At 38.6% G+C, this 21,549-nt stretch overlaps 1 protein-coding gene across 4 annotated transcripts in view; it reads left to right on the forward strand.

The window, feature by feature from the left end:
- The window catches only part of IPO9 (importin 9), a 50,431-nt gene that overhangs the window by 23,236 nt on the left and 5,646 nt on the right, over positions 1 to 21,549 (forward strand). For 3 of the 4 annotated variants that reach the window (XM_029935452.1, XM_029935453.1, XM_029935454.1), the window contains exons 5-16: positions 2,037 to 2,125; positions 2,845 to 2,931; positions 3,479 to 3,598; positions 3,714 to 3,814; positions 4,013 to 4,071; positions 4,647 to 4,798; positions 5,750 to 5,848; positions 6,751 to 6,857; positions 7,225 to 7,364; positions 10,247 to 10,406; positions 18,460 to 18,686; positions 21,029 to 21,177. In XM_029935452.1, coding sequence (XP_029791312.1) covers positions 2,037 to 2,125; positions 2,845 to 2,931; positions 3,479 to 3,598; positions 3,714 to 3,814; positions 4,013 to 4,071; positions 4,647 to 4,798; positions 5,750 to 5,848; positions 6,751 to 6,857; positions 7,225 to 7,364; positions 10,247 to 10,406; positions 18,460 to 18,686; positions 21,029 to 21,177 — 1,490 coding nt within the window. The remainder of the gene's footprint in view (positions 1 to 2,036; positions 2,126 to 2,844; positions 2,932 to 3,478; positions 3,599 to 3,713; positions 3,815 to 4,012; positions 4,072 to 4,646; positions 4,799 to 5,749; positions 5,849 to 6,750; positions 6,858 to 7,224; positions 7,365 to 10,246; positions 10,407 to 18,459; positions 18,687 to 21,028; positions 21,178 to 21,549) is intronic. The other variant, XM_029935455.1, reaches the window with a different exon arrangement.

A 21,549-nucleotide genomic window follows, 5' to 3' on the forward strand; every position in this document is an offset into this window, starting at 1 on the left:
CTTTATAACTTCATGGTGCCTGAATATCAGTTACCAACTATGTTTTCTACCAAGAGCAAGAAGCATGTTTCCCTCCAATCTTCCAACAGAAAGTTCAGCTTTTTTAAAAACCTAGAGGAGAGAGGTGGTTGTACATTTGTCATAGTTGGGATACTGTAGAACCATCATTGTGCTTGACTAAGGAAATCACTGTTCAGTGAGATCACTTCTCTGTCAGCCACGGGGAAAGAACTATGCGGGAAATATGGATTGTTTTTTGTTCAAGTCAGCAAACATGAGATGGAGATAGCTGCCAATCTCCATTCCCAAATGGCTGCTTCATGTATTTTCAAATGAGGATAGACAATGCTCCAACAGCAGCCACTCAGGCATGCATGAAGACAACAGGACATTGGTGTGTGAACAGGAGACCGTGGGAGAATGTGACTAATTCTCTTCAGTGTTTTTTAAGATACTATACCAGTCTCAGAGCACCTGGGTGGCTCAGTTGGTTAAACGTCTGACTTCAGCTCAAGTCATATCTTGCAGAGCCCCACATTGGGCTCTCTGCTGTCAGCCTAGAGCCCTCTTTGGATTCTCTGTCTCAAAATAACATTTCTCTATTTCTCTCTCTTTCTCTCTCTGTCTCAAAAATAACATTTAAAAAACACTTTAAAAAAAGATATTATACCAGTCTCCCTTTAATAAGCTTTCCGTTAAGCTTATCTATTTGTAAATGAGAAGTGACTAACACTAATGGTGTAAAGGACATGTGAACATAGCAGCTAAGGATTGAAACATTAGACCACAGCTACAGCTTTTTCTTGAGTCTCAAAGAAGTTTGGAGATTGAGATATTTCCAGTGTCTTCTGCCTTTTCTAACTTGCTGAGTGACCTCAGAAAACCTATTTTGGACTGGAGCTTACATCGTGTTATAAAATTGAGACTACGAGCAATGATTATAGGAGAGTACAAAATGTGATTAAGCACTTTTAGAAGGATTAAGTTAAACTAGATTTTCCATAAAATTTGTTTTCATTAATATGTATTCATCACATTTGTTTGGACTAATTTCTCTGGATTTCTAAAGAAAATAGAACACTCATTTAATTCAAAGCTCAAAATTTATTCTTTAGGAGGGAACCAAGCTAGTGAAGAAGACTCATTCTTGAATATCTGGTCTTCATTTGACTTCTGGTGATTGAGATTGCCCAAAATTTGTGGGGTATATTAATCTTGAAAGTGCCAACCTGCATTTCTAGTTCCAGATTCTCCTGAAAAATGCCCCAGTTCACTAGCTCCATTTCTGTAGTGATGATGTGGAATTGATAGGAAAAGCAGCAGATAAAGTGAATAAACACTGGAACCCCAGGGCTTATATTTCACCGTTTTAGTAACACAAGACCTGGGGCCCTTCATGCTGTCCCGTTACCTTGTGCAGAAAGTGAAGAGAAAGGCACAACCTTTATTACCCTCACCTTCTTCAAGTCTCATTTTATATATAGGTTGCTTTTTACCACATTCATTTGGTAGAAATCCTTTCTGTTCCAATGAGCAGTGGCCTCTGACTTCTAGGTCAGTAAGTGTCATTCACTGGGAAAAATAACATACACAGAGCGGAGTTGAAGCCTAGTAAGCCTGCATATGTTTTGTTATGTGGATCAAAACGAGTCACCAAGCGAGAGTGTTAAAAATGGAACCGAAGTAAGACACCTTAAAGTGCACCTGGATGTTGATAACCAGGCACAAATTAGACTAAATGCAGGATTTTCCTAAGGTGCCCTTACAAGGACATTTATAGATTTTCTTTTGGTATTTATATAATGTTTTTTCCCCCTCAGTCTTACGTATTTTCCTTATCTCTGTGCTATTCTGTTTCCCCTTCTAACAAATAATAACTCTGGCTATTGTTATTTCCCCAGAATAAGACCACCAGGTCTATGTCCTTACCTGTAGTGTATCTGCTTGGGAACTGTCACTTAGAAGTATGTGAAGAATTTTCCCACTTCCATCTTTATAAAGCAATATTTTTCATAGTACTCCTTTTATCTTTGTAGAATTCACTCGAGAAGTAACAGACACACAGATGCCACTCGTCGCTCCTGTCATTCTCCCGGAGATGTATAAGATCTTCACTATGGCCGAGGTATGCAATCTCAGCTCCAGGAGCACAGCAAGTAAGAGCTGCGTAGGTTCTGGCCAGCCTCCACATCTCGTGTGGGAGACGGTTGTATGTGCAGCCATCCCCCTACTTAAAGACCAGAACTGACCGAGATCTGAATCTGGGTTAACCTTAGATCCTTCACATGTAACTGCAAGGGCCAGCCTTTGGTAAGGGAGTGAAAGCTGCAGTTTCTTCACATATCTCATACCTCCTGGCACCCGGCCACCCCGAGCACCTAGGGCTTCGTGCTCCCTCTGTCCTCTCGTTACGGCATCCTGCCTGAGCCTGCTCACCTCAGTCAGGTGTGTGGAAGCAGCCTGTCACTGCATTGCGCATAAGAGGCTTATCATATGCTGTCTATGTATTTGATTAATGTATATGCAAATGGTGACTCATTCATAATAAACTATGAGTGCCCAATGGGTAGTGTTTTCACCTCCCTGCTCCTCTCTGCCCCCAGCCAAGGGTCTGTCTTTTGAAAGAAATACGTTGACTGTGTTGATATTTCAAGCAGTGCTGAGCCTAAATTTTTTATCAAATCAGCCCACAGAGGCCTACGTATATAGGTTAATTCCAGTGAGTTCTGACATTCTGCTGGCTTTTATTCTCTGGATTACAGAAGAAGTCTAGCTCCTGGATATGAGCTATGCGAATAATAGACACACACACTTACCTCAGGGCTCTGCTGTAACCTTTCCCAGGTGTATGGTATTCGAACCCGTTCCCGAGCTGTGGAGATTTTTACCACTTGTGCCCATATGATCTGTAACATGGAGGAACTGGAAAAGGTAAGGAAGCCTTTGGGTCATTAACAGACTTCGTGCTTAATCTTTATGCCTTCCATTGGAGGCACAGCAGTGACTCATTTCATTTCAGTAGTCTAGAATGCACACTAATTAATGGTTGCATTTTAACGTTGTGATTACATTTTCATTTGTATATAGTTTAGTTTCCTTTTGTTTGAGCCTTATGTCTTCTAACACCTTATCCAGCATCTTTTCATATTAGTCATCACCGAGAACTTCACTACTCTTTTATGGCCCACTCACGTGAGACAAAGCGAGCTGAAAAACACCAATCCCTGTCATTCAGAAGTAGTTTTGAAAAGTTAGTCTTGTACAGTAACTTTTAAGAAGGCCATGGTGAGGAACTGCAGGTGTTAGAGAAGGAATACTGAAATCTTGGGTAACATTTTCAGTGACTTTATCACTGCACTTTTCTGATTGGAACCTGAGCCCAGAGAAATCTTTTGATGCTTCAAATCTTGGTGTTTGATACGTTCATTGAAGCCTTGATTTATAAGTAGCTTCAATATTGACTGTGGTTTGTTACCAGGGTGCAGCCAAAGTTCTGATCTTTCCTGTGGTACAGCAATTCACAGAGGCTTTTGTCCAGGCCCTCCAGATACCAGATGGTCCCACATCTGACAGTGGGTTTAAGATGGAAGTCCTAAAGGTAAATATTTACTACCATCGAGATACTTGGAGTTTTAGAGAGTGGTCTGAAATCATTGGTTTTTCTCCTATATCACTTGTAACTCTCAGGTCTTTTTTTCTCTGTAATTTCTCAGGCAGTGACAGCCCTGGTAAAAAACTTCCCAAAGCACATGGTGTCCTCCATGCAACAGATTCTGCCTATTGTCTGGAACACCCTAACTGAGAGTGCAGCTTTATATCCTTTTCAGAAAGCTTAAGGGACTTGCTACCACCTGTAGTCAGGAATCTAGCATTAGGTCTTGCATACATATGGTTCCACTTTCTTAAATGAGTTTTTCAAAGTATCTACTCTTAGTGTTAGAATGTATAACATTCTCTTATAGAATATATGTAAAGCAGACTCCAAATTCTATTTCTTTACTCTTCATCATACTTATGTGAGGACAGAAGTAAATTACACAGAAGAAGTAGAAGATCCTGTGGATTCTGATGGTATGTAGTTTATCTGATCTTAACAGATACACCATCTGGTGAGGAAAGGGCTTTAGGAAAGGAAAAAAGCCAGAGACAGATAAAAGCGGTAACATAGAGGCTTCCCTCTCATAAGTTTTTAATTGAATTTCCTTTCAGCATATTAGATGGGGGGAAATGAGACATTGAAAATCTTTAATCTGTTCCTCAAAGGCATTTGCATAAATCTCATAAAATAGAATTTCTGATTGGCAGGAGATATCTTACAGGCCACCTAATCCAGCCTTCTTCTTTGTGGCAGATGATTATATTTTCACTTCGGTTTTAATATTTTTTAAGTATTTCAAAAATAGGCATGCTGGAAAATATATTCAGTGTTTCAGATTCTTTTACTTAAAAAAACCAAAGAATCTTTGATATTCTCCAAGTTCCTTTCTTTGACTTCTTAGCATCCTTCTATGTTCCCTTGGGAATAAAAAATTATCAAGTACTTTAAATATTCATTAATTTATCAAGATAATGTAGTTCATTTCCAGCACACATGCTTTCCTTTTGTTTGCTTGTCATTAAAATCTTCTCTTGTGTATTTCCTGTAGGTGAAGTCCTGGGCTTTGAAAATCTCGTCTTTAGCATTTTTGAGTTTGTCCATGCTCTTCTAGAAAATAGCAAATTCAAAAGCACTGTTAAGAAAGCCTTGCCTGAGTTGATTTACTATATAATCCTGTACATGCAAATCACTGAGGAACAGGTAAATGATATTTGGGAGACAGTTACCAGCTTCTTTTTGGAAAGTACAACTTGAATGTTGAGATCTAGGTCAAGTGAACAGTTTTATTTCTAAAAATTGATACTAGAAGAATAACTTCACGTGAAGTTCTAAGAAAGCTTTTTTTTTTTATGGTTTTATTTCTGAGAAAGAGCACACATGTGCATGCAAGCAGGGGAGGGGCAGAGAGAGAGACAGAGAGAGAGAGAGAGAGAGAGAGAGGGAATTCCAAGTAGGCTCTGCACTGCCAGCATGGAGCCTAATGCAGGGCTCAAAACTCACAAACCATAACATCATGATCTGAGCCAAAGTCGGATGCTCAACTGACTGAGCCACTTACGAGCCCCTCTAGGAAATCTCTGGGTACTGTGGTTTTATTAACTCCTATGTTAGATAATTGGACTTTGAGAATACTTTTACATTTGCTTCCATAGTACCACTAACCAAAGACTCTGGTATCTGGAAATTTGGGTTAGTAGACCAGAAAGGAGCATTAAAAAAAATAAGGTAATGGCTTTTTTATATCAACAACACAAGAATTGACTAATTTTCACATTAAATATTCCATCAGATGTAATATATTCAGAAAGTTGATCTATCAGAAAATAAAAGCTGATTTAAAAATAGCAGAGAACCAGTAATCAGCCATATTCTAAAATAGTGTCTACTAGAGAACAGTAACTTTTGTTACTTGCCTTGGTGTAGGATTTGCTTCTCTACATCAAAAAGAAAAGACTTTGAGGCTAGAGTTCTGTTCAAGATAAAAACAAAAGGGGGTGCCTGGCTGACTCGGTGGAGCGTGTGACACTTGATCTCGGAGTTGTGAGTTCAAGCCCTGCATTGGTTGAAATCTTCTGTGAGTGTGGATGAAAAAAGGGAACATATGAACCAGATTGGCAACCTCACAAAGACCTAACTTCATCATCCTTTCAGATTAAAGTATGGACAGCCAACCCCCAGCAGTTTGTAGAAGATGAAGATGATGATACTTTCTCCTATACTGTTAGGATTGCAGCTCAAGACCTATTGCTTGTAAGTGGGCTCCCTTGATATTCGAACCAAAATAACCTAATCAATCACTTGACCTCTTCTTTCCAGACAACTAACCCAAGTTGAGCAGTGTTATAATAGAGTGACTTTATCTTAGACTTCTTTGAGGATAGGAGAGCATCTTAAATGAAGTTCGAGACTCAAGAATTCCGAAGTCATTCCTAGTGGTTTTGGTTTACAAATAAATATTAGATGCAAAAATTGTGCAGAGGGTAAAGTGTTCATTATAATGAGTAAGGGTAATTGAATCAGGAACATTCCGTTTAATTCACTCTTAAGCCAGAATCTGTAACATACACCAGATGTTGGCAAACATTTTTTTAAAAATTAGATTGCTCAGAGATGAACATCCAAACAAACATCTGCCGTTTCCTTTGGCTCTGGCTAGAGCCTAGAATTGTTTCTGGGCCCAAGTTGTGTGAAGAAGCTGCCTCTTGCTGTCTGTTGGGTGGCAGGTTCTCATTATTAGTGAGCTCTTCTCATTAATTTTCAGTATTTCTAAGGCACCTATCAAAGATCACACTAAGTTTCAATTTGTAGAGCCTTTTATTTCTCCAGTCAAGCTCTTAGAGAATACATAAATAAACTTCATTCAAAGCTGAATTAATCATTGCTCACTTATACTCTGCTCAATATAGCCAGAGAGCTTTATATTTTGTTAGCTTAACAAGCCTAGGCACTGCAGAAATACTACTTTAGTTCCATTAAAGACCCTGCACTAATAGGGGTGATATTTTTGATATGCTTACTTGAGACTTGGCATGTATGTGTAAGAGTGTGAACCACTGAGTTTGCAATTAAATTTCCATTTTGCAGTTAAAATGGGTTTAATTGCACAGTTTGTAGTTAAAATGGGTTTATCAGCCCCTCCCCTCTCTCCCTAGGCTGTGGCCACTGATTTCCAGAATGAGAGTGCAGCGGCCCTGGCTGCTGCAGCCACTCGGCACTTACAAGAAGCTGAGCAAACCAAAAACAGCGGCACAGAACACTGGTAAGAGTGAGCAGCAGATGCATAACTTAGGGTCGTACTCTGGGCATCAGATCTGAGGCAGTCAGATCTTTGCTTTGAATCATGTGTTTTAAGGCTGTTCCTCCCAACCTTAAAATAATTGGTTAAGATGCTTTTATTTTACCCCTTGATTTAGAAATCCTTGAAGGGAAAGACTTTTACTTTGTTTTTAATTAGAAAAATCTGTCATTAAATTTCCCTGCTTTCAGCTGGAGGCTTAGATTGGAAGAGCAGATAAATGCCCCTTTTAGATCAGATTGTTCTGGAATGCCCATTCATGTTTCTGCTTCCTTCAGATGTCTTTTTGGCAGTGTAGTTTGTTTCACCAGGCTGTGGTGTCTTTTTGCAGGTGGAAGATACATGAGGCGTGTATGCTTGCCCTTGGCTCAGTGAAGTCCATCATCACTGACAGTGTGAAGAATGGCAGGATCCATTTTGACATGCATGGGTTCCTGACCAATGTCATCCTTGCAGACCTCAACCTCTCAGGTACATGTTAGCACAATGCCAGGATTCAGAAAGATCTCTAAACCTGTCATCAGCCCAGTTATATTTTTCACTTAGATATATGTCCTTTGGGTGAAAATTCTTTCCACCCTTGAACTCATCTGAACTTCTAATACAGCCTAGACACCATGGCTCAAGCTTTACCAACAAAGAGACTGATATTGCCACATTCATCATTTTTCCACTCTGTTTACTTTCCTTCCAGGTTAGTGCTCACATTTATAGCTGTTTTTGGCATTTGAATAGGATGCAAATTTGGTTGCTGTACCTTGAGAACTTTGGCTTGAGTTCTGTCGTTATTAAGTCCAAAATACCTTCAGGCAGTTTATGGCAGGCTCATTCTTCCTGTTTGTTTCCTCTCAGTTTTCTCAAGCTTTATTCTTGGCTAGTATCCAGATAATTAAAATGTTCTATTTTCATATTCATGTTACTACTTGCCTTAAAAAACAAAAAAGTAGGCTCTACTATATTAGATTGATTTCTCTGGCAATACAGAACAGTGATGAAGAATCCTCATTTCTCTTTGCCATCTTCAGTACATTGCTTCTGCCAATGTTATGCCCTTTTCTCATCCTTAGAGACTCCCCTCATTACAAAAGGTCATCTTTGCTTTCTCCGAGTACATAAATCATGGGGCATGTGGATTGTTTGCTCCATTCTCAGTCCTTTCACTTGCCTCTCACACGTAGACTTGCCCTTTGAGTAAGTAAAGCCATTTGAAAGCATTCTACTCTGACTCTAAATAGGTAATCTGTTATAAGATACCTCATGACATCACTTCCATTCTCTGAGTCACAGAGTTAAAGTGGTTGAACATCCAGAGCTCAGACCCATTGGGAATATCCTTTTCACTCTGTACTTACTTTATGCTGGTGATATGTTTTTTCTCATACTAGAATATAAGGTGTCTGAAAATAGAAATCATGTCTAATACATGTTTGTATCCATTAATGCCCTGCATATAATAGACATTTCATAATTATGTGTTGAATGAAAGTGTTTGAATTTCTCAAACCCATCAACATTTTTTTTTTTTTTTTTTTTTTTTTTTTGGAATTTACCCTAGCAAAGAACCTTCAGAAATTCATGGAGACTTGAGAATACTTACAGTTGGGACAATTGTCCTGCCTATAGTTAAAAACTTTTCTACACCAGCCATTCCAAAACTTTTTGGTATCAGGACCCCTTTACTCTCTTAAAAGTTATTAGTGATCCAGGGGCGCCTGGGTGGCTCAGTCAGCTGAGCATCTGACTTCAGCTCAGGTCATGATCTCACAGTTCATGGGTTCAAGCCCTGCGTCAGGCTTTGTGCTGACAGCTCAGAGCCTGGAGCCTGCTTTGGATTCTGTCTCTCTCCCTGCCCCTCCCCTGCTCATGATCTGTCTCTCAAAAATAAATAAATGTTTAAAACAAAGTGATTAGTGATCCAAAAAAGATTTTTCTGTGAATTTTATATGTCAATATTTAACATATTAACAATTAAAATGGAGGAGTTTCTAAAATACAGGAATTGCAAGCGTACATTTCATTAGCTATAAGAGCTGTGGTGTCAGCATCTGGTGACCTCTGGAAAACTCCACTGTACACTTAAGAAAGAATGAGAATGAAAAAGATGGATAATGTCTTGGTATTACTATGAAAGTTTTGACTTTTGGGACTCCCAAGAGTCCCTAGGCCATACTTTGTTTTTTTTGTTTGTTTGTTTGTTTTTTTTATTTTTTTTTAATGTTTTATTTATTTTTGATACAGAGAGTGACAGAGCATGAGACGGGGAGGGGCAGAGAGAGAAGGAGACACAGAACCAGACGCAGGCTCCAGGCTCTGAGCTGTTAGCACAGAGCCTGATGCAGGGCTTGAACCCACGAACGTGAGATCTGACCTGGGCCAAAGTCAGAGGCTTAACCGACTGAGCCACCCAGGCGCCCCCCTAGGCCATACTTTGAGAGCTGCTACTCTGTATTATATAAATTAGTATATAATTATATGAATGGCATAGGGTATTAGGTTCTGCTCAATAATTCTCATCAACTACATTTTTATTTTACAAGTAACTAAGTTAAGCCCTGTGACAAGCTGAGTAAGTGTAGTCTCTGTCCTCAAGGAGATTATAGTAGGTGGGGGTGGGGAGTGGGTTGGTTGTAGTCCATACACGGGTGGCTGGAATATCCAACAAAATATGCTACGTGTAAGAAAGCTAGAGACAGGGTTACAACAGCACAGAGATAGTTAGGATTCTTTCAGCCCAAGAAGTCAGTTAGGTTATGTAAGTAGCAGTGAATGTGTTGGCCTATCTACAAAGCACAGAAATGGCAAAGTAAGATGTGAGTTGCTGAGAGGGGTGTATAGTTGAGTTTAGAAGGCATAAAAGGAAATCATAGGTAATGCTAATCATTGATCTTAGGGGGAAGTGAATATAAGGCTTAACTAAAGGTCTTTATTTAGTAGGCTGTGGAATTTATTGATAGATACTGAAAAAGAATGACAGCTATAATTTATAATGTTCCAATGATGGTCCAAAAGTAGGAAAAACTGGCAATGGAGAAGATACTTAGAGGACTAACTAGTAATGCAGGGAAAGGATAATGAGAGCTAGGGATGGGAATGGGGGAGGTAAGTCTTTTTAGCCTAAGAATATTCAAGATCTACTTTGCAAATAGTGCAAAGTGAAACTGGGAAAATGATTCTGTACCAAAGGTCGTATATTTGCTTTTATCTTATAAGATCATGCTTTTTTGTTAATTAAGTTGTGTATATTATGTAGTATCCAGTTACTATGACAAGTTGAGGATGGAGGTGGGAAGGAAGAAAGGCAAGTAACAGAAGCTTTTATTGTCCAGCCCCTAATTGGTCTCTCTTCCTCCCAGTGTCTCCTTTTCTCTTGGGCCGGGCACTTTGGGCTGCCAGTCGGTTCACGGTTGCTATGTCCCCTGAATTGATCCAGCAGTTTCTACAGGCAACAGTTAGTGGTCTTCATGAGACACAACCCCCATCAGTTCGTATTTCTGCTGTGAGAGCCATCTGGGGGTGAGTATACCACCTTAGGGTGTTACGAGCTATTTAAGAAAAAATTACTCAAAGTGAAGTCCTAAACAGCATTTGACCAGTGGATTATGTTGCTTAGAAATTTCTGATGAAGATCTCCTACCAAACAGTGAATGGAGCAGGAAAGAAACCATGTCAGGAACGTTGCATTGAAAGATAAATGACATGCATAGGATTGCACAGTAAAGAATTATAGAAGTAGGATTAGAGCCTGATCATTTTGTTGATTGATTTCTCTGTATTAGAAGCTAAATTTTGGATAATGTAGCTTAGAAACACTGCTTATTTTTTCCCAATTTTACCTCTATTTTTCATAGTTAGTATACTAGTGGCTCAGCTAGTCATTTATTTATATTCCTACTGAGATCAGATGGAGCATTGTTGTTTTAAAAAACATTAAAGTCAAAACTTAAAGTCTCAATTGAATCCTAAAATCCTAAAAATACAAAATTCATCTTCTACCTATCTGTGCTGTCTTCTTAACCTTTTGAAGAAGAGATTGAGATACCATGCATTATATATGTCTTTAAAAAACATTGAAGGGAAATGATGTAAGCCAGATGACTGAATAAGACACCTTTCACTTGTATCCCTTCTTCAACAACAATAACTTGGCATCTCTTGGTGGACAATGTGCCTTTGTGGGATCTGTGAGACCCAGAGAGGAGACTGTGGCACCCAGTGCCATTCAAGAACAAGGAGAGCTATTTTGAGAAGACAGGCCCACACACCAGCGGCTGATATACCAACCCGAGTCCTAGCTGTAGCCTGAGACACCGCTCCATGCCCTTGAGAGCTTGGATGTAGCCCCGTTTGGCTTGGATTCTATCACCAGCACCACACACTAAGTATCCAGGGGAATCTTACCCAGTTCTATGTTGCATAGTGGGAATACAGACCTCAGTCCCAGATGCGGACCCTGAAGTAGTCCGTGAACTGGCTCCACTCTCTTTCAGCTGTGGTCCTGGAGAACACAGATTTAGACAATCACTTAGGGAGGAGAGAACCTCTGTGGAAGGTCCGGAGGCCAGCAGAGAAATTCCAGCATACCACTGGGGCAGAAAAGTCCAAGGTTAGACACTTTGAAGGGGTCAGTCCATAAAGACTGGAGGAAGTAACTGTTACTTCAGGTGTGAAGACAGCAACACAAGAAAAACTTCAAGGAATGTGAAAAAATCAAAGAAACATGACACCACAAAAGGAACACAATAATTTTCCAGTAACTGACCACAAAGATAGAGATCTATGATATACCTGATAAAGAATCCAAAAGAGCTATTGTAAGGAGCTCAATGAGCTACAAGAAAACAGAAAAACAATTGATAAAATCAGAAAAACAGTACATAAACAAAATGAGAAGTTCAACAAAGAAAGAAATCATGAAAAAGAACCAAGCAGAAATTCTGTAGTTGAAGAATACAGTGAATGAAAGAAAAAATGCAACAGAGACCATCAACAGCAGAACAACTTAGAGGAAAGAACCTGTGAAATAGAAAACAGGACCTTTGAAATTACCCAGTCAAGGAGGGCAAAGAATAAAGAATGAAAAAGAATGAAAGAAAAACTGTGTGAACTTTGGGATGCCATTAGAAGAAACAATTTGTGAATAAATTGAGAGCCCCAGATGGAGAAGAGGGAGAAGGGGGCAGAAAGCTTACTTAAAGAGATAATCTAGGGGAGGCACCTGGGGTCACTCAGTCAGTTAAATGTCAGACTTTTTTTTTTTTTACAGTTTATTTATTTTTGAGACAGAGAGACAGAGAATGAGTAGGAGAGAGGTATAGAGAGAGAGAGAGAGAGAGAGAGAGAGACAGAATTTGAAACAGGCTCCAGGCGCTGAGCTGTCAGCACAGAACCCGATACGGGGCTCAAACCCTACAAACCGTGAGATCATGACCTAGGCCGAAGTCGGATGCTTAACTGACTGAGCCACCTAGGTGCCCCAAACATCAGACTCTTGGTTTCAGCTTAGGTCATGATTTCATGGTTGTGAAATCAAGCTCCATGTTGGGCTCTGCACTGAGAATGGAGTCTACTTGGGATTCTCTCTCTCCCTCTCTCTCTGTCTCTCTCCAAATAAATAAACCTTAAAAAAAAAGAAAGGAAGAATGTCTGAGAACTTCCCAAATCTAAGGAGAGAGTGTACATCCAAGTTCATAAAGCTAATATTTCACCCCAAAACTTCAGTTCAAAGTGATCTCCAATATACATTATAATAAAACTGTCTAAAGTCGATTTTAAAGTAGAAAGAGGAAAAATTTTCTCTCATACAAGGGAATCCCCATAAGATCATCAGCTGATTTTGCAGTAGAAACCTTGCAGGTCAGAAGAAAATGGGATGATATATTCAAAATATTGAAAATAAAACTGCCAACCAGGAATACGTGGCAAAGATGTCCTTCAGGAACGAAAGCAAGATAGTCTCCCAAACAAAACTGAGGGAATTCTTCACCACTGGATCTACCATATAGGAAATGCTGAAAGGAATTCTTCAAGCTGAAATGAAATTAGTAATATGAAATACAAAACACACTGGTAAAGATACATATACCATCAAATTCAGAATACTCTAATACTGTAATCTGGTGGTGTGTAAAACACTTAAGTCTAAAAGGTAATTGACAAAATAACTAGCTAAATAACTTGTTAATGGATATACAATATAAAGAGTTAAATTGTGACATCAGAAACATGGGAGGGAATAAAGGAGAGACCTTTTGTATAAAATCAAAGTTATCATTGTGAAATAAATGGTTACATCTATAAATGTTTTATGTAAGCCTTGGCGTAACCACAAAGCAAAAATCTACAATAAACAACAGAATCAAAGCATTTCCACAATGGGAAATCATTCACAAAGGAAAAATTCACAAAGGAAGATAGCAAGAGAGGACGAAAGGAACAAGGGAACTACAGAAGAACCAGAAAACAATAAATTGGCATTAGTAAGTCTTATCAGAAATTACTTTCAATGTAAATGGATTTAAATCTCTAATTAAAAGTCCAAAGTAGGGGCGCCTGGGTGGCTCAGTTGGTTGGGCCTCCGGCTTCGGCTCAGGTCAGATCTCACGTTCGTGGGTTCAAGCCCTGCGTCAGGCTCTGTGCTGACAGCTAGCTCAGAACCTGGAGCCTGCTTCCGGTTCTGTGTCTCCTTCTCTCTCTCTGCCTCTCCCCCTCTCATGCTCTGTCTCTCTTTATCAAAAATAAGTAAAACATTAAAAAAAAATTTTTTTTTAAGTCCAAAGTAGCTGAATGGATTTTTTAAGAAGACCCAATTTATATGCTACCTACAAGACACTCATTTCAAGACATATATGCTCAAAGTGAGGAGATGAAAAAGCTATTCTATGAAAGTAGAAACCAAAAGAATGCAGAGTAACTGTATTTTTATCAGAAAAAATAGACTTTAGCTTAAAAGCTGTACAAGAGACCACAAAAGACCATTATGTAATGATACAGGAGTCAATCCATCAAGATATAAATATATATATATACATTTGACATTGGAGCACCTAAATATATTAAGCAAATACTAACACCCGAAGGGAGAAACAGGGGTGCCTGGGTGGCTCAGTCAGTTCAGGTCATGATCTCAGAGTCATGGATCAAGCCCCACGTTGAGCCCTGTGTCAGGCTCCACACTGACAGCATGGAGCCTGCTTGGGATTCTCTCTTTCTCTCTCTCCTCCTTCCACCCCTCTTCCCTGCTCGCATGTGCACATGCTCTCTCTCTCATAAAAAATTTTTTTTTTAATGAGCAAAGAAACAGACAATAACATAGTAATAGTAGGGGACTTCAATACCCCACTTTCAACAATGGATAGATCATCCAAACAAATCAGTAAGGAAATATTGAACTTTATGCTTTTGAGTACAGGCACCTAACTCTATGAGAGAGTGTTCTGTCCAACAGCAGCAGAATACACATTCTTCTCAAGCATGCACAAACATTCTCCAGGACAGGTCATGAGTTAGGTCACAAAACAAGTCCTAGCAAAACTATCTTTTCCAACCATGGTGAAATGACACTAGAAATCAGTTACAGGAGGAAAACTGGAAAATTCACAAATAAATGAAAATTAAACAACTCACTCCTAAGCAATCCATTGAAAGAAGAAATCAAAAGAAAAATAGAAAACTGTCTTGAAACCAACAAAAATGGAAATATAACATACCAAAACTTACGGGATGCAGCAAAATAAGTTCTAAGAGGGGAGTTTATAGAGATAAATCTACATTAAGAATAAACAAAGAAAAGATCTCCATCAACCTTTACATCTCAGGAACTAGAAAAAGAACACACTAAGCCCAAAGTTAACCATAGGAAGATCAGAGCAAAAATAGAGACCAGAGAAACTATAGAAAAGACCAACTAAACTAAGCTGTGTTTTCTGAAAACACAAAACTGACATACTCTAGCTAGACTAAAAAGAAATGAGACAAGACTGAAATATAAAATCAGAAATTAAATAGGAGGCATTCTAGTTGAATAACACAGAAATGAAACAAATCGTAAAAGACTACGTTAACAAATTATATGCCAACAAATTGGATATCTAGAAGAAAGGGAGAAATTCCTAGAAACCTGCAGCTTACCAAGACTGAATCATGAAGAAATAAATAATCTGAACAGACCATTAACAAGTAAGGTTATTGGATCAGTAATCAGAAACCTCCCTTAAAAGAAAAACCAGGACCAGAAGAATTCCACCAAACATTTAAAGAATTAATACCAATCCTTGCTCAGACTTTTCCCAAAAAACTTGAAGAGGAGGGAGCACTTCCAAACTCATTTTATGAAGCCAGCATAATCTTGGTACCCAAACCAGACAAGGACAGTACAAGAAAACTATAGGCCAATATCTCTGATGAATATAGGTGCAGAAAAATACTAGGAAACCAAATTCAACAGTACATTAAAAGGATCACACACTATGGTCAAGTGGGATTCATCCCTGAGATGCAAGGATGGTTAAACATACATAAACCAATAAATGTGATACACCACTTAATAGAATGAAAGCTAAAAATCATATGGTTATCTCAATAGATGCAGAAAAAGCATTTGACAAAATTCACTATCCATAATAAAATCTCTCAATACAGTGGGTATAGTAGGAACATACCTTAACATAATACAGGCCACTAAGACAAACTCACAGCTAATATCATACTCAACAATGAAACTCTGGAATCTTTTCCTCTAAGATCAAGAGTAAGACAAGGATGTCCACTTTCACCCTTCCTATTCAACATAGTACTGGAAGTTTTAGCTAGAGCAATTAGGAAAGAAAAGCATCCAAATTGGAAAGGAAGATCTAAAATGATCTCTCTTTGCAGTTGACATGATAATATAAATAGAAAACACTAAAGACTCCACCAGAAAATTGTTAGAACTGATCAACAAATTCAGGAAAATTATAGGGCACAAAATATACAAAAATAAGTTGCATTTCTAATAATGAACTATCAGGAAAAAGTTTTTAAAACAATGCTATTTATAAGTGCATCAAAAACAATAAAATATCAAGGAATAAGTGTAACCAAGTAGGTGAAAGATTTATACACTGAGAACTATATGACATTGAGTTGGGGCACCTGGCTGACTCAGCTGGTTAAGCGTACAGCGCTTGATCTCAGGGTTGTAAGTTCAAGCCCATGTTTGGCATAGAGATTACTAAAGAGTAAATCTTTTTTTCTTTTTTCTTTTTTTTAACAAATACATCTACTTGTGTCACATTTCTCAAATCATAGTTAATGTCAGCCTTTCTCCAGAGCTCTAAAGTAACAAACATATCCACTACTTATCAATACCAGAGATAGGTATCTTATATAAGTATCTGAAAATTAACACCCCCACTGCTGAGATTACTACTGCCCACCTCCAACCCTGCTCTACATGTATTCTCTGTTTTAGTAAAAGAAATTGGTACCGTTTTTTTAATAAAAATCAATACCTTTAACTCTTAAAGAAATCTTGTACTTCCTGTTTTAGTAAAATTGGAGATCCCAGATCTCTGCCTTTTAGTTTATGTTTCCTTAGTTTCTCATCTCTTCTTCTCTCCTACTGCTACTACCCTTGCTTGTCTTCTCAACTTCTTGTGGCTGAACTGCTGCAGTAGGTTGTGAATTGATGTCTCTGCCTCCAGCCCCCACTAATGTAATCTGTATTATTTTAGCTAACTGCTCTTTCTAAAATAGAAACCTTGTATTTTTGCTCCTATAATAAAACTCTCATGGCTCCGGTTGTGCTCTTCAAATTGAGATACAGATACCCCAGAAGAAAGTCATAGTATGCCATGTGTATATGAAGCCACAGGATAAATCTGTAGCATCCTCCTGGGGTGTCAGTTTCACTTGAAGACGTGGAGAGCAAAGAAGTATTAGGAATAATTTGTAAAGTTTGAGATACATTAGCTTCCAAAATAAAGTCTAACCTTCCTTAGCATGTCATACAAGATCCCATATGATCTGAGCAGATGGTACAATCTTTTTGATCTACCAGACTGTATAGTTTCAAGTTTTTCAAAAGCAGAGAGTAACTATGAATTGTTAGTGAAGAAGCAGAGGGGAGGAGGTAGAGCACAAGTGAGTACCGGTAGAGAGATGAATGCAAAACCTCATCTCTGGAGTTGAGAGCTGACCAAGATCATATGACAGATCAGCTCTTAAGGAAAAGTTAGGTCAGAGCAAGGTGGAATTGAAAATCAAGATGTTATGGACCAAAAACACAAAAAGTCTATGGACAAATTTGAGATCAAAGCCCACACCTTCACTGTTTATTATGAACCTTTGAACCCATCATAATGTGGTTATAAAACCATTTCTAAAAAAATTAGAGGAAAACATTTATTGAATCCCTGAGGAGGGCCTTGTTTCTGTACTAGTTTCTTTTTTTTTTTTTTGTGCCAGTTTCTTTTAAAAGAGAAACATTGTCTTTATTGACTTTAATGCCATTTTGAAGATAAACAAAAGACTCAGACAATGTCTTTAATAATTCTGTTACATTGGCCATGGTAAGCAGCACCAAGTAAATATTAATTGAATAGAGGTGAATAAGGTAAAATTACATATAGAAAACTTTAAACCCTAAAGATAGTACACAAATTTTAGTACACTATTTTCTATCGTGCACAGATAGTATACAAATTTATTGTGTAGAAGGCCTATACAAGTTGATCTCAAAAAATTCCAAGAAGTACAAAATTGTTATAACATGCAAGTTAAATTTGTCTACTAAATAACAGTTGTGTTGGAAAAGATGTTAAAAACTGTTAACTACTTGAAAAAGAATAGGAATAGGGGCACCTGGGTGGATCAGTCAGTTGAGCACCTGACTTCAGCTCAGGTCATGATCTCATAGATCATGAGTTTGAGCCTTGCATCGGGCTCTCTGTTGTCAGCGCAGAGCCTGCTTTGGATCCTCTGTCCCTCTCTCTTGCTGCCCCTCCCCTGCTCATTCTCTCTCAAAAGTAAATAAAACTTCCATGCATACAATATGCATATATACATATATTTACATACATTACACTTATGCAAATATATTTACATATATATGTAAGTTTTAGTTATAGGTGTATACTATACACACACACACACACACACACACATATATATGTATGTAAGAGGGAAAAGTGTGTGTGTGTGTGTGTGTCTGAAAAATATTAGGACTATATATCAGAATCTGAAGAATGTGATTAAAGCAGTAATCCAAGGAATTATAAAGCATTTAATTAACATCTTAATAATTTGGATATAGTAATATATATGACAGTGAGAGAGGGATGAAAGTTTAAAAGATTTTTAAATAGCAAAAACCAAAGCAGAAATAAATTAGGATAGAGATAGTGGTGCTGATATTTACAAAATATGCCACAGAAAAATGTAAAAACTAATTCTATAAGTAGCTTCATAAAGCAACACATATAAATGCTGTAACATGTGATAACAATTGGAAAAACCAGGAATTGAGGGGTCCACTTGTGAGTAATTCTTGCTTCTCTCTGTCTCTCTCTCTCTCTTTCTCCCTCTCTAGTTATTGTGATCAACTGAAAGTCTCGGAGAGTACCCACGTGCTTCAGCCCTTCCTCCCCAGTGTCCTGGATGGCTTAATTCACCTAGCAGCCCAGTTCAGCTCAGAGGTCCTCAACCTGGTGATGGAGACCCTATGCATCGTTTGTACAGTAGACCCAGAATTCACAGCAAGCATGGAAAGCAAAATCTGCCCATTCACCATCGCTATTTTCCTAAAGTACAGTAACGGTATGCCACCTAGACCATGTGTTATAAGGGACACCAAGAAAATGTGGTGGCTGGTGAATTTAGGTGAAATTTTTCCCTGGCTCTGATGGTCTCAAGCATCTAAACAAAGACTGGCTTTCACTTAGCAAAGAGGAGAGCTTTGCTGTAGCTACAGGAGCACTAAAAAGTAGAATGCTGGGGATGCCTGGGGGGCTCAGTCAGTTAAGCATCCAACTCTGAATTTCGGCTAAGGTCATAATCTTGCAGTTGTGGGTTCAAACCCAATGCTGACAGCATGGAACCTGCTTAGGATTCTCTCTCTCTCTCTCTCTCTCTCTCTCTCTCTCTGTCCCTCTCTCTCTCCCTCTCTCTCTCCCTCTCTCTCTCCCTCTCTCTCTCCCTCTCTCTCTCCCTCTCTCTTTCCCTCTCTCTCTCCCTCTCTCTCTCTCTTTCCCCCTCTCTCCCCCTTTCTCTCCCTCACCCCTTCACCCTGTCTCACAAAAATAAATAAACATTTTTTAAAAGGTAGGATACCTTTTCCTGTAACTCTTACCTGCAGTAAGAGCTGAGGAAAAAATATAATGAGTAAAGGGCTAACTAGCAAGAGGTATAATTCAGAACTTTAACAAGCAAGTAGGAAATCGAGCAACTAAGTCAAAATCTTCATAAAAGAAGAGGCCTGGAGCTATAGCGTACAAAGTGAGTGAAGAATGAGATGCTGAACAAGTTCAGGTTTATGAACAGCGATGTTCATCACATGGCTTTTATAGTAGCAAAAGTCTAGACGTAATAAAAAAGATTAATTACCGTTATTATATCCATAAAGGTGAATACTGTGCAGCCTCTAAAAATAAAACTTCAGAGCCATGGGACAGTGCTCACATTATAATAGAATAGATGGTCTTCCAAACTGCATAGACTGCAGTCCCTAGTTTTGGTTTGTTTTAGACAAGGATAAATGTATAAATCTGTATATAGAAAAAAATACCAGAAAAAAACTACATTAAAATGTTAATTTTCTCTCAGTGGTGGCATTCCAAGCGTTTTGTTTCCTTGAATACTTTTGTGCATTTTAAGTTTCTCAGTAGTAAGTGTGTGTTAACACACACTTTACTTGTATGATGTTTTATTGTCAGAAAAAATACTGAGTATATTTGTTTTTGTAGAGGGAGCGCCAGTATTGAAATGAAGGCTATAGTGGTAGAGGTTATATAATATATCATACTAAATATTTTATTTGGTTCGCTTTTTCACTTAAAATGTGTCCCAGAGAGGTTTCTCCGTTGCACTCTTAAACACATTTCATTCTTTTCAGCCATTACATAATATTCCATAAATAGCTATATCATATTTATGTGCCCATTTTGTTAATGGACATCTAGGTTGTTCCCAATTTTTTTTCTAAAACAGTGCTTCAGTGATGTTTTAACATATGTCTTAGTGCACTGCACACTTTTCTATTTTTTCATGCTAGATACAGGAGATTTTTCTTATATAGGTAAAGTAGGTCACGCTAAAGTTTTGTTTCTTCACAAGACTTTGCTTTCTGAGGGTTCTACCTTTGGCCTTGGAAATGCTTTGGGAGTTTTTTTTTTTTCTATCATGACTACCTGTAGGAGATGCATATGATTCCCCTTCAACATGTGAGAACCTGACAATGTTTTGGCAATTTTTGAAATTTTCCTGTCTTCTTAAAGTAATCAGTAGGTTTTTCTTTTCCTTAAGCATTTGGTTTCATAATTAATCCAGATTTCACAAGAATAAAAACATTCAAGATTTGCCCCAGAATTGGAATTTAGGAACCAAAACAGATGAACATATGGGAAGAGGAACAAAAAGAGAACGAGCAAGGGAAACAAACCATAAGAGACTCATAATGATAGAACAAACTGAAGTTTGACAGAGGGAGGTGGGTGGGGGATGGGCTAGATGGGTGATGGGTATTAAGGAGGGCACTTGTTATGAAGAGCACTGATTGCTGAATGGAAATGATGAATCTCTAAATTCTACTCCTGAAACCAATATCACACTATAGGTTAACTAATTAGAATTTAAGTAAAAATTTAGAACTTAATAAAAAAAAATAGTTGGCCCCAAAAAAGAGCCAAATTTTGTTTTAGGAGTAGCTGTTACTAACTAGTCCCTGACTTGATGAAACCATTCATATTCTAGCTCTTGGAGATTTAGCATCTCTCCTGTCCTTTCAGGTTATTCATGTGGCCACAGTGGGTCCCAGGTATGTGATATGTAAGCAAAGCAGAAGTTGTTAACTTAGGTTAGGCCCAAACAATAGGTATCATTAAGTCAGAAGCACATGCAGACCATTGGGTGGGGGGGATTTTGTGTTGCCTTATCTGCTTCAGATCCTGTCGTCGCCTCGCTGGCTCAAGATATCTTCAAGGAGCTGTCTCAGATTGAAGCCTGTCAGGGCCCAATGCAGATGAGGCTGATTCCCACTCTAGTGAGCATAATGCAGGCCCCAGCGGACAAGATCCCTGCAGGGCTGTGTGCGGTAAGTGGCTACAAGGCCAGTGCTGGTGTGGGTGTAGGTGTGAGAACGAGAGTGTGCATATGCACTACAAATGTCACCTGTAGATCCCCCCTAGCAGATGGGAAACCAATAGCATAAGAGATTCATAGGGTGATTTTCCCGGGCTACTTTGCCCACAAGGACAACGAATAAGTGATTCTTGAGGCTTTAAGAAAATGTCTCTTCTTGTTCCATAGTTGCCCTCAGTGAATTGAACACAGTGCCATTACTACACAGCACTACTCAGTACATCACTGGGCTATCCATTCTGCTGCCAGACACTACTCACCCCCATATCGAAGCAGTAATGAGCTATCAGGACGAGGCTGAGAGCACTATCTACTATCTAATTAT

The sequence above is a fragment of the Suricata suricatta genome, chromosome 3, assembly GCF_006229205.1.
Source record: "Suricata suricatta isolate VVHF042 chromosome 3, meerkat_22Aug2017_6uvM2_HiC, whole genome shotgun sequence".
NCBI classification, from domain to species: domain Eukaryota; kingdom Metazoa; phylum Chordata; class Mammalia; order Carnivora; family Herpestidae; genus Suricata; species Suricata suricatta.